The sequence below is a fragment of the Polypterus senegalus genome, chromosome 9 (assembly GCF_016835505.1).
Source record: "Polypterus senegalus isolate Bchr_013 chromosome 9, ASM1683550v1, whole genome shotgun sequence".
Lineage (NCBI taxonomy): Eukaryota > Metazoa > Chordata > Cladistia > Polypteriformes > Polypteridae > Polypterus > Polypterus senegalus.
This window is the reverse complement of record NC_053162.1, coordinates 126,360,900-126,373,161: the sequence shown is the minus strand read 5'-3', so window position 1 is coordinate 126,373,161 and position 12,262 is coordinate 126,360,900. Positions and strand designations below refer to the sequence as shown.

Sequence of the window (12,262 nt, the reverse complement as noted above, 5' to 3'; positions counted from 1 at the left end):
CATTATTGGAAATTGAGGGATCTCTGATTCTGCTCACCCAGGGATGCTAAATAAATGCAGGAATATTGTGTTTTATTTTGAGAAAAAGAATTGATTGATCTATGTTAATCAATCAGTTAATTAATTATTAGTTTTGTTTCCAATAATTCAATAATTCGGTAAAGCTCCAGTTTTATTTTCCATGCCTTTCTCTGTAGGTAGGGTTTCTGTAACAGCTCATTAAACTTATATTAACTGAAACACACTCATTGTAGAAAACAGAACAGTACAATTCATTGATAAACACAAGGAGGAAAGGCTGACAATTGATTGGCTACTAGCTGGATTACCTGGCATTGCACAGGCTATTCATAGTTGAAATATGAAACAAAATTCGGTATTAATTTTGATTTGATTAGAATATGATATTATGATATTATTATTATTTGATATATATTTATATATACATATTTTTTTATTTTACCTATATATTGTGTTTATATATTTTATTTTATATATATATTTTGCCTGTGAGTTCATCTGCATGAAATTCGATAAAGGTCAGCAGGTCATCAAAAAACAGTTTAACCCTTTACATATTATGGCTAGAGCACTTCTTTATAAAGAATATTTCTAGTTTTTTTTCTTGTGCCAAAATGACCAGACTACTGGGTGAACTGATTCTCAAGCATGCAACATAAAATTGACAGTGTGAGAAACAGTCTTCCCTTAAGTCCTCTCTGGCGAAACTTAATGTCTGACCCTGAGACTTATTGATGGTCATGGCAAAATAGACTTTAAGGGGGAACTACAATCTCTTGAATTCAAAGGGGAAATCAGAGGGTATTAAAGGTATGTGCGTTATGAACACTGACTCCCCTCAAGCACATCTGGTCAATATTGTCACCTTGATAATATTGCCTTATAATGTTGTTACCTGTAGCCTGGTTCCATTACAGAGTTTGGGTGAGTGTAGGTTTCGCAGCAACATCATTGGAGCACCCACTTTTAAAATAAGCCTACAGGATAGTTTGTACCATCATCCGTATTTAGCACTGAATCTACTGATTTGTATTCCATTAAAGCCCTTTCAAAACAATTTAATAAGACGTTGTTGATCATGCTTGCTAGATCATTTTTAGGGGTCAGGACAGCATACTTGCATATCCATTCCATAGACTTATTAAGGATGTAGGCAATATCAGGATATATTTTGGAAATTAAGTCTTCCACAGTGGTCACAATAGAACACAGTTCTGAAGGGATGGTAAGTTTACTATCCGATTCTGGAAAGTTGTCATGCCCTATTTCGAGCAACAGGTCTGAAAACTGACCAGCAAAAACATCATCCCTTAGATGAACTCTCGTATTTTGGTGAGTTTGAGTATGGTGACCCATGGCCACAGATAAGATCTTTTAAAACGTGTTTTGACTTCATCTGCTCGTGTTCCTCTGGGCACTAGTGGTAATGTTTGAAGTAAATTCCCTGCCAACAACACTGTAACTCCACCCATCACCTTATTATTATCTCTGATATATTGAAGGCTTCTATTCAGAGCTTCAATGCCCCCTTTATGTGCCATAGTGCTTTCATCCCGAACAATAAGCTTAGTATGTCACAGCATAGTTCTGCCATGTTACTTTGCTTGGAAATATTACATAAAGGGGTCTATATGTGTATCAGGTTGAAAGGAAGCTTAAAAGCAGCATGTACAGTCGTGCCCCCTTCTAGAAGTGTAGCAGCGATCCCAGAGGACGCGACAGCTAAAGCAGTTTTGCGACTGCTCCTAACCTTTGCTAAGAGCAAGGTAATCAAGAAAGTCTTATCAGTGCTACTAGGAACGTCTTGAAAAAAAATGTGTCCTACGTCTGCTGCAACGCTACCAATTATCTGACGATAAACAGCTGTTTGTTTATCGGTAAGGGAATGTTCTTTATCCAACACTATCTTCTTAAAGTAACCTGGTCCAGCCACTCGGGTCCCCAACAATGAGGATCTTACAAGTTGGACCACCTTCGGGGAAACGCGCCACATTGCCGTAGTGCCGTAACTGACACTCCCTCACAATGCAGGTAATGTGCCTCATTCAGGACTCTATGAGAAACCGCTCATTCGATACGAAGTCAAACCAACGGTACCCAAGGATTTTCTGGAGAGACACAGTACCAAAGGAGTCCATTCTTCATCTCAGGTCACTGGATAGTGTTCATGTCTCGCAACCATATAGCAAGACAGGAAGCACCAGGACTCTAAAGACTTGGGCCTTCGTCCTTTTGCATAGATATCGGGAGCGTCTAACACCCTTTTCCAGCGACCTCATGACCCCCCATACTCTCCCAATCCATCTACTGACTTCATAGGAAGAGTCACCAGAGACATAAATGTCACTGCTAGGGTAAGTAAACTTCTTGATAAGGTTGACACTCTCTACGCAAACAGACACACTGCTGATGGCTGTGTCCAAGAGGTCATTAAAGGCCTGGATCTTGGGTTTTATCCAGGACACTCGCAAGCCCAGACACTCAGACTCCTCACTCAGTCTCTCGAGAGTCTTGATCAGATCATTGACTCCGCGAAGATCACAGCATCATCAGCATAGTCAAGATCTATGAATCTTTCTTCACCAAAAGATGCCCCACAGCCTCTGGACCAGACGACCTTGCCCAACACCCAGTCCATACAAGCATTTGAACAGAGTAGGAGCAAGAACACACACCTGACAAACCCCAGAATCAACTGGGAAAAATGCAGAGGTCCTGCCTCCACTCTGCACAGCGCCGACAGTACCAGTGTACAGACCGGCCATGATATCCAGCAACCTCAAGGGGATCACACAAACCCTCAGGATGTTCCACAGGGCAGCTCAATCAATTGAGTCGAATGCTTTGCGAAAATCGACACAGTCTAGAAAGAAACTCTGCTGATATTCGCATTTGTGCTCGATGAGAACCCTCAGTGCCAGGATGCAGTCGATGGCAGACTTCTTAGGCATAAATTCAGACTGTTCCAGTCGCTGGTAGGTGAGCAAGTGATAACGGATCCTATTGAGGATGACCCTAGCAAGGACCTTACCTGGCACTGAGAGCAGTGTTATCTCCCTGTAGTTACTGCAATCCAGGCGATCACCCTTCCCTTTCCAGATAGGGATGACAAGTCCTGTTTTTCAGTCAGTTGGGATGATGCCAGTCTCCCAAATGGAAGCAAAGATTGCTTGCAATGCCAGGAGGACAGCCTTACCACCAGCCTGGAGAAGTTCACCCCAGATACCACAGATCCCTGCAGCCTTTCCGCCCCCCTCAGCTTGTTCACCACCTGTGCAATCTCAGTGAGATTGGGTGGTTCACAGCTAATTGGAAGATCAGTCTCAAGAACTGTGGACCCAGAGATATCCTAGCCGGAGGATCAGCTTTGAACAACTGCTCAAAGTAGCCAGCCCAGCGGGTCACAACTGCAGTGTCATCGGTAAGGACCGTTCCATCAGCTATCCTGACTGTGACTCTACGAGGAACAGATTCAGATGTGCATAATACTTCGATTCCTCTGTAAGCAGGATGTGGGTCGCTAGACCACAGATGGTGTGTCACTTGCTCACAGCTTCCTCTAACAAATGCCTCTTTATCTGCCCTCAGAGCCTTCGCAGCTGTCCTTCTCAGTTCCCGGTACAGACCAGAGTTGCCATTGAGCCGTGCACTGTGATGATAATATCCAGGGTGCGAGATGAAACACCTCCTTCTGTGAACACTGGTAACACCAACACAACCCTCAGCAACCTTCAGGGTCTTTTCACGGAAGGTCTCCCACATCACATTAGGATTAGCAATTGTACCCAAATCTGAAAGTTCCTCACACAAACTGCATGCAAAATCCATAGAAACAGGTCAAGTCCAGGCTCATTTTCCTAGTAGGTGGACCTAAGCTGGATACTAAGAGTAACAACAACACGTTTGTGGTCAGAATTCACAAACTGGGCACTTCTGTAGACCCTGCACTTTTGCAAGACCCTCCAGCATCTGCCCACGAGGATGTGATCGATCTCCTTCACCGCACCACCAGTATTGAAGTACCAGGTCCAACAATGCGGTTCAGAGTGCTGGAACCAGGATCCAGGAATTTGCAGCCCCTGAACTTTTGCAAAGTCGCGGAACATGGAGCCACTTTCACCACGGTCACTAGACCCTTGGGGACCGAGACAATCCTCATAGCCAGCTCTGTCAGTGCCAGTGGTTGCATTGACCAGAGGAGTGTCACCTCGTGGGCACCCATCAACCACCGAGCGAAACTGTGAACAAAATGTATCCCTCGCCGAGACATCACTCACCATAGTCAGAGCATACACTGATATCGGACAACATCGGAAGAAGCCAATCCACTCCAGCAATAGCTACTCCCAGAGTATGACAACCATCAGACTGACCAGACCAATAAAAGGCAATGAAAGTTTGTGACCTTTTTACTTCATATAGAGCTGGTGGATTCTCACTCCAAAGAGTGTGGCTCACCAGTATTTAGCTAACAAAGGCAACAAATGGTCTGCTTTCAGCTTCTTCAAAGAGAATGGATTGTCAGCTTTCAGCTCATCAAAGAGAATAGATGGTCAGATTTTACATCCCCCCACTACCAATGAGACAGAACCGACTAATGCAACTAGTTTTGAAGGAAGGTGATACCTCCGGTGATTGGATCAAAGTCAGTTCCAGTTACAGATCCAGTTCCTCCTTATGAACACATTATTTTGTCCATCACATCCACGTAGAGTTCAGCTTTTGGTTACAAACATAAAATGAAAGTGTATTTGGGTGCCTTTTTTGTCTGAAGGAGCCTCTGCAGAGATGTCAGTTCAACTCTGATTTACACATTTGATATCAGATGAAATAAAGAGCTGACCAAAGTGTTAGTAGAGCTGCAGTTCAGCCATTACCCTGGGAATGCAGAGAGGAGTTCAGTTGGATCTCCACATCCCTGTTAAATCTGCTTTTTTAACAGGTCTTTTGTGCTACTAGAAACCTTGCAAGCTTACATATATTAGTTACATTTCTTTATATTACTATATAGACTTCTCTTAATATAAAATATACTTTACTGTGTACATTGCTGTATAAATTAGTATATGTCAATATACAAGTTAGAATATATGTTCATAGAATTGTATGCCTTGTGATGCATGCATGCTTGGGGACTTTCTGGAAGGCCCAGGTAAGCCGAGTACTACCAACAACATGCCACTAACCGTGTCTCTTGAGAGACAATGCCTACCCCCAAGCCTGCTGGGCTTCAGAAGCACCACCTTTTCCAAGAGTGAGCCAATATAAACAGGGAACTCAGAGATAGAGGTCATTGTTTGACCCAAGTGAGACATTAAGGCATTGAGCTTTTACTGTACTGGCTTACGATATATATAGGTAGCAAAAATTACTTTTGTTTCATTTATGTCTTATGCGTATGTTTATTTTGTTACCCTGTCTGTAACTGAATGGGGTTGTGGCTGGGTTGGCACCATTAATATTTCAACAATTCAGAGAATTTTTTGATTCACAGCCTCTGTACTTTGCATTTTCAAACAATCTATCTTTCTAAGTGATATTTCTTTTCCCTAATATATCAGTTACATTAGAGTGCTAAGAATGTTCCATTAACATTGTGTAATAGTCAGGATAGCATTCAGGGAATAGATGTGATTGAACCATTAAGCTCTAGTGACCATAATAAAATATATTTCAGCCAGAGTGCATATTCAAAAACTAAAACAGTTAAATTTATTTTTTGTAGGGCTAATTTTCAGAAGGTGTAGCAAAGCCTAAATAAGATAAATTGGTATTGGCTTTTAAGTGTAGAGACAATTGTAGAGATGTGAGGTAAATTGATGAGTGGGTGAATGAACAAAATAGATTGGGAGTTGCAAGCAGATGTCCCTTCTCTACCTTACTAGTGGTACCACATCTTAAGACACAAAGGGATGGAATCCTACCACCAACAAGCCTGTCTGAGGTTATGTTGAGTTTATCTAATAACAACTCAAGTGCAATGTGTTTAGTGACTGGGCTCAGATGCTTGAAGCATTAATTTGGTGTTTTCTAATTCTGACAGAAGAATATGTGGAAAGAAAGTACAAAAGGATTTAGACACATAACCTGGAACCTGGGATAGAGAAAGAGAGAGAGACTGCTTATATTTCTGTCAAGTAATGGCAAAGTCCAGGTGACACAAACTACTTGGAAGAGGTAGACATGGCCTAAATCAGTGAGAGTGACTGCATCTCCTTTCAGGTGAAGTAAGTTACAGCAAAATAAACTGGTAGCAAGCTTCCTCCTGCTGTGAGAACAGCTACACCTTTTAGGAGTGATGTGGGCTAATCTGAAGCATAAGACCCTACATATGAAAGAAGGGTGATGAGGATAGGTTCATGTTATAGAATGGAATCATAACCTAGCATCTAGGACCTCTGAAAAAATAAGACACAAGCAAACCACAAACTGTAGGTGAGAGCACCTATAAAGCAGGAGCTGGGGCATCTCTTACCTGATCATCTGAAAGATATATCTTACATGTCTGTCTGTAGCCTCATTGCTCTTGTTGAAGAAAAGAAAACACCCACATTGCATCCAAGGTTACGTGCTTTGAAGAATTATATGAAGAGATAGAATGAGATAGCTAATTTCGAGAAGGATGTTAAACCTGTTTAGGCTACATTGTGTGAATTAAAATGTTTTGGACTACTTTTAATGTATCATTTAATTAGGGTTTGTTACTCTTATTTTCTTTCCTGTCTATGTTCTGCCAAGGTGGAATTTGACAAGGCAGATGGCTAAAGTGAAAGGTTCAGGAAATTAACCTAAAAATTCAAAATCCAGTAAAAATACCAATCCAGAAAAATCAAAACACAAAATGCTACCTGGGAATTAATGTTAAAATAAAAGGCAAAGTCCTTCTGAAGATGTCATGTGTTGGAACATTTATTCACCACAATGTTGTCAACTACAATATGACTTTGGTTGTTCAAAATGCACAAAATGGAAGTGCCTGCAATCTAAATATAACAATTGTAGAAACATCACAACATAATAATAAATAACACCATCAAATTGGAGTTATAGATGTAAAACACAAAGAATTTGGTTCCTTGCATTTCAAACCCCATACACATAACAGTCTACAGGTCTAGGACTGTTCTCTGGTCATTGATGCTGTGAGTCCAGATGGCTGACTAATACAGTAACTTGGGAGTGCAGAAGTTAAGAGCTCAAGGAATGAGTGCAGCAGCAATAGAGAGGCTTCTTCCTCTTCTAAAGATAGATTGTTTCATTTCTCACAGCAGAAAGCATCTTTAGGTTATGATAAGTAAAACCTCTAATTAAGTAGAGACCCGTTTAGCCTGCTGTATGATCAGGAAAATGGTAATAAACTATTGCTCACTTACATTTGCATAATGGCAACATAAATCTGTACTGTTGAAATGCAAAACCTTTGACATACAAGAATGGATAGTGAAACAACCTGACACATAATTTAAACTGCTTCAGGAATTTTTATCCTTCAATTTTATTTCCACTATCAGTAAATGTGTGTGGTACATTTTGATTACTAGGCAGGAGGATGAACTAACTCCCAAAGCTGCCTTGAGATCATTCAGCAGTGAGTGAGCACTTTCCTCATTATTGTTGGTTTTGTGGGGATTTTCCTAACAGTTTCTTTGTGTGTGTCCATGTTTACATTTCATTGCTTTTCTTGGTGCTCCTGTATCTGTATTGTCAGATTTTTAATCTGATTGAATCATGAACACTGTACAGTGTCACATAAAATTTAATTGTATCTCTTTTTTTCTTAAACTGTAATGAGTTGGTGTGTTCATGTATACAGCATTTCCATTTTAATATTAAAGGAATACTCCACCAAAAATTATATTTTATGTACTACTTACCCAATACTGTGTGGAAGACAGCCCGGACACAGACAGGCGGACAGAGATGGTTCACCCAACACACTTTTATTTTCCATATTCTATTATATACAAGGTGCAACACAACCTCAAAGTCCCCCAAAGTCCAGGCCTCACAATGCCTTTTGTCTCTCTCTTCAGGCCTCCTCCTTTTCTCTCCTCCAAGACCTTGTCTCGTCCTTCCGAATCTAGCACCCTGATTGTATGGAGGCGGCCCCTTTTATTCCCACCTGGATGTGCTCCAGGTGCTTGATGACATCCTTCTGACAGCACTTCCTGCTGTGGCAGAAGTGCTGCCCTTGCACCCGGAAGCACTCTGGGCGTCCCAGGAAGGAACTTCCTCCATCTTCCCGGGTGTGGCAGAAGTGAATGTTTCCTGGGCTCCACGAGGCTTGGGGCACCCCCTGGCCATGGCCACATGCCCCAACGGGTTTGAGCCTCCTTGCTCCTCTTCCGTGGTCCTCACCCGATTCAGGGGGGTTTCCCCCTCGTGGCCCAGAGGACGTATATGCCACCTCCCGGTCCTTCCAGGCGTCCCGGCAGGGCCTCTCCCACAGCCTCCTGTGACAACTGTTTAAAGTGATGGCTGAGAAAAGAAATGCAATGTCATATTTTCATTCAGAATGAAGAAAAACGTTTATGATATAACTAGCTGTGTGTGGTCTTTGGGACAAAAAACAACCCGCATTTTTATTATGTTTGTGAACTTGGAGAGTCGTCAGCTAACTCTTAAAAATCACCCTGGGCAGAGGATTTGGACCCACCTGTGCTTGCTGCCCCACTGGCTTTTGAAAGAAGATACTGGTGATACCATATCTTAGCCATATCATTGGCATATGAGTCCTATTAATCTTGGTCTCGAGAAAATACCTCCAGATAGACAATGTGTTTAGTGAAAGCTTCAAGTTTTGCCCTCCTTTGCTGAGGTGTTTCACTTGCATGTTGCTGAGCCACAGCGTTTGCTTCCTTTTGTGGTTGTGTCTCTTCATCTATGGCATTAGCATGACGTCATTTTTGTGCAGTGGTGTTTGGTGCACACAGGTCTTTTGTAGTGTGGTGACTGCAGACTGTGGCTGTGGTTAAGCATGAGTAGAGCAGACTGCTCCATACACACACTCACACACACACACACACACCCACACCCACACACACACACACACACAGGTGTTTTGTTTATATACTGTATGTCTAATAAAAACCAATGGGGACCAATACTGCACAGTTGAAAATGATATGAAAAACATCAATGGAAAAATGAAAACAAATCTCACATTGGCCATGTTGCATTTGAATTGAAGATTTGCCTCTTCTCTTCATTCATTGGTGAAGAGCCCTGCCTTCAGTTCAAATGAGCAGTATTATGGATATGCATTTCATGTTTTTGTGTGTTGCGTTTTCCTAAAGTATCTGTTTAAGAATATTTTAGTAAAAAATACAAGTGTTTTGAATATTTTGGGCATATAACTGGATAACTGACATGTGGATTATATGACATGAGTAACGTGAGCTTTTCTTTCTTTCTTTTTTCCATGGACATTTTTCACATTGTTTGCCACTGTGCAGCATTGGTCACCATTGATTTCTATTTCATCAAAATTTTTTCTCTTCGTTCTGCATGAAAACATGAGATTACAAATTTCTCATGACCATTGCTACAAAATACACGGGATAAGTAGCATATAAAAAATACATATTTTTTGGGCGTATTATTCCTTTAAGCCCACCCCTCTCTCTTTCTTCCTTTTCTATGTTTTCCTGCCCACTCTGTGCTATTTGGCCAGTAATTCCCATTAAGCACAATTTTCCTTCTTTTTAATTCCTGAGATAAACACTGAACTTTAATAAAGCATGTCATTACTGTTTACTGTTATTGCTGCTGCTGCCACCATCCTGATTGGGTGGTAAGGCATAAGGATGCTGCTCCAGTGCTGTAAAGACATCAAAAAAGATGGCCAGGCAAGGGTGTCACAGTGAGATCGCCTCCTGTCTAAGCACCAGAAGGAGTGTAATGTCAGAGGGGCCTGAGCTTGAAGTTATGTGAAAGAGAAATGTGGGTGGCATTCATGGCTCTTCTGGCAGACAGTTAAGATAAGGTAGGAAAGTAAGACACAATGGGCCTTGAAAGTTAAACAGTTTAGCTCTAGAGTTGTTTTAAAACCTCTATTTCTAACACTGTTTTAAACTGCTGACATTATGTTCTTTTGTTAGGGTGCATTCATGTAATATTTGAAGTCATGCATGTTTTCCATTGTTAACCAATGTATTTACAGTAATGCAGCTGCACACCTCTATTCAGATGAATAATTATGCAAATATTAAATAAAACATAATAAAATAAATTTCTTCTCTTTTTCTAATCTAAAACATTTTTAATAAAACAAAATAATAAAATTTAAGTTAATAGCTCGTAAGTGTAAAAATAGCATTTATTGTGCCTATGCATTTTAAATAGCCTGGAAAGATTATTGCTTTTATGTCAACTACTATGATATCCAGAGTGAGCCGAGGGAGCAGTGAAACTGTAAAACCTGGCTACAAATATTTTAGATTTCTTTGGGAATTTCATTTGTATTCTGGTTCAGAAACTGCAGGCATATCAGCATATGGGCTATTTTGTGTTTGAGGTCCTCAGGCCAAAGGAAAACAGAAAGATGAGGCCAACAGAACATAAATAATATCTAAGTAAGTTTATCTAATGTTTTATTTATCAGAATTCTTCTTTTATTTTGCCCCTTTGTTTCTGAGTTGTGTTTAAGTAACTTAAGTAACAAACTATCTCTCTGAAACCCTGACAAAAATCCTGAATATCGGTAGGGTTGGCCTCTACAGATATTTCTAGAACACAGAAAAGGTTAAGTGAGACATTAAGTAATTGGAGTGGCTTTTGACTAATAATTGCAGTAAAGCTGCCAAAAAATATATTAAATAAAATAAAACTTAAACTAATTATTTGAAAACAAAAAATGCAGCCAGTGACCAGCGTGTCATTTGTTGTTCCAGCTGGATAACCAAACGTCCAGCACTGTCTGCTTCTGCCTCATGACCTAGCAGTGAATTCCAAAAATGCAATGCGTGAAAACTGCTGTCTTTCCTCTGTTTTCTTTGTCTTGCTGTTTTTGGTATTGGGTATCAGATTCCCCTTATTCTCGGATTTTAAAGGGTGTACACACAGTTTTTCCAAGTTTCTTATTATTTTTCACTTTTTCACAATGCAGGAATCAGCCTTGCTGTCTTTTTTTCTTAATGTTTGATCTTTTTCACTTATCACCACTTTCCGACATTGTTTTCCTTTCTGTGTTAGCAGATTGTCTTAGAGCAGATTTATTACAGATGGTCTGTTTTTGTTATACTTGCTGCTTTACTAAGGATGAGTAGCTTCAATTCCTCTTGGTTAGGAACGTTTTTAAAAATTGTATCTTAAGTTAGGCAATTGTCATTTCCCCTGGGGATCCACAATAAATATTTGGAATAATTTTCACATACGAAAAATCTATTTAATGACCCCCCTCCATTCCAAATAATAACTGCACAATTAAATAGGCAGTTTGTTTTCAATAAAATGTTTATTATAATATGTATAACATTTACACCTTAATTTAGATAAGCAAGGATGCTTTCATGTGCAAAATACAATTTATTTATATTTCACAGTATATTTGCTCTTAATACATCATCACCTGTAGGTGACACAGTGATTCAGTGATTGGAGCTGTTGTGGTACTTCTCCAAAGACCTGGATTCAACTTCTGACCTGTTCACTGTGCAGTATGTTCCCATGGATTTTCCGTAACTCTTCTTACAATATTACAAAGACATGCATGTTTGATTAAGCGGCAGCCCTAAGCTGACCTCATTTGGGTGTGTGTGTGTACTCTGATACTGACAAATGGCATTTTCAGGGTGGTTTTCTACTTTTGTGTCCTGTGTTGCCAATTTTGAATCTGCTTCCGCACGTTTTTGGAATAGACAGCATGGCTTATCAAAATGAAGTGAGAAATGATCAGCATTGTCCTGTCAAATAAAGATCCATAGTTAATTTTATTAGTGTTTGTTATCAGTGCAGGAACACTGTTGCAACATGGCTCTAGGGATCAAATGTTAGTTCAGTAATAATCTGTAATTTGTTCCTGATCTTTTGTTTCTGTGTGAGTATTTTTCTAGCTACCTTGATTTCTTTCAATATTTCTTGTGACTGGCAACTGTCAATTGGCTATGTATGAGTTTACATGTGTACGTGTGTCAGTAGTCCCTGTCTTGCACCCAGCTGTGGACAAAAAACAGTGGATCTTGGCATCTTTGTATTAGGAACAGTTGTTTCAAAAACTTAATAGATGGTAATAGTACCAATA

General features: G+C 40.2%; 1 protein-coding gene across 1 annotated transcript in view; it reads right to left on the bottom strand.

Annotated features, from left to right (window-relative positions):
* Positions 1-8,192: 8,192 nt before the first annotated feature.
* The window catches only part of LOC120535742 (tumor necrosis factor receptor superfamily member 11A), a 44,906-nt gene continuing 40,836 nt past the window's right edge, over positions 8,193-12,262 (bottom strand). Inside the window, exon 12 of the mRNA XM_039763774.1 lies at positions 8,193-8,499. Coding sequence (XP_039619708.1) covers positions 8,488-8,499 — 12 coding nt within the window. The 3' untranslated portion in view covers positions 8,193-8,487. The remainder of the gene's footprint in view (positions 8,500-12,262) is intronic.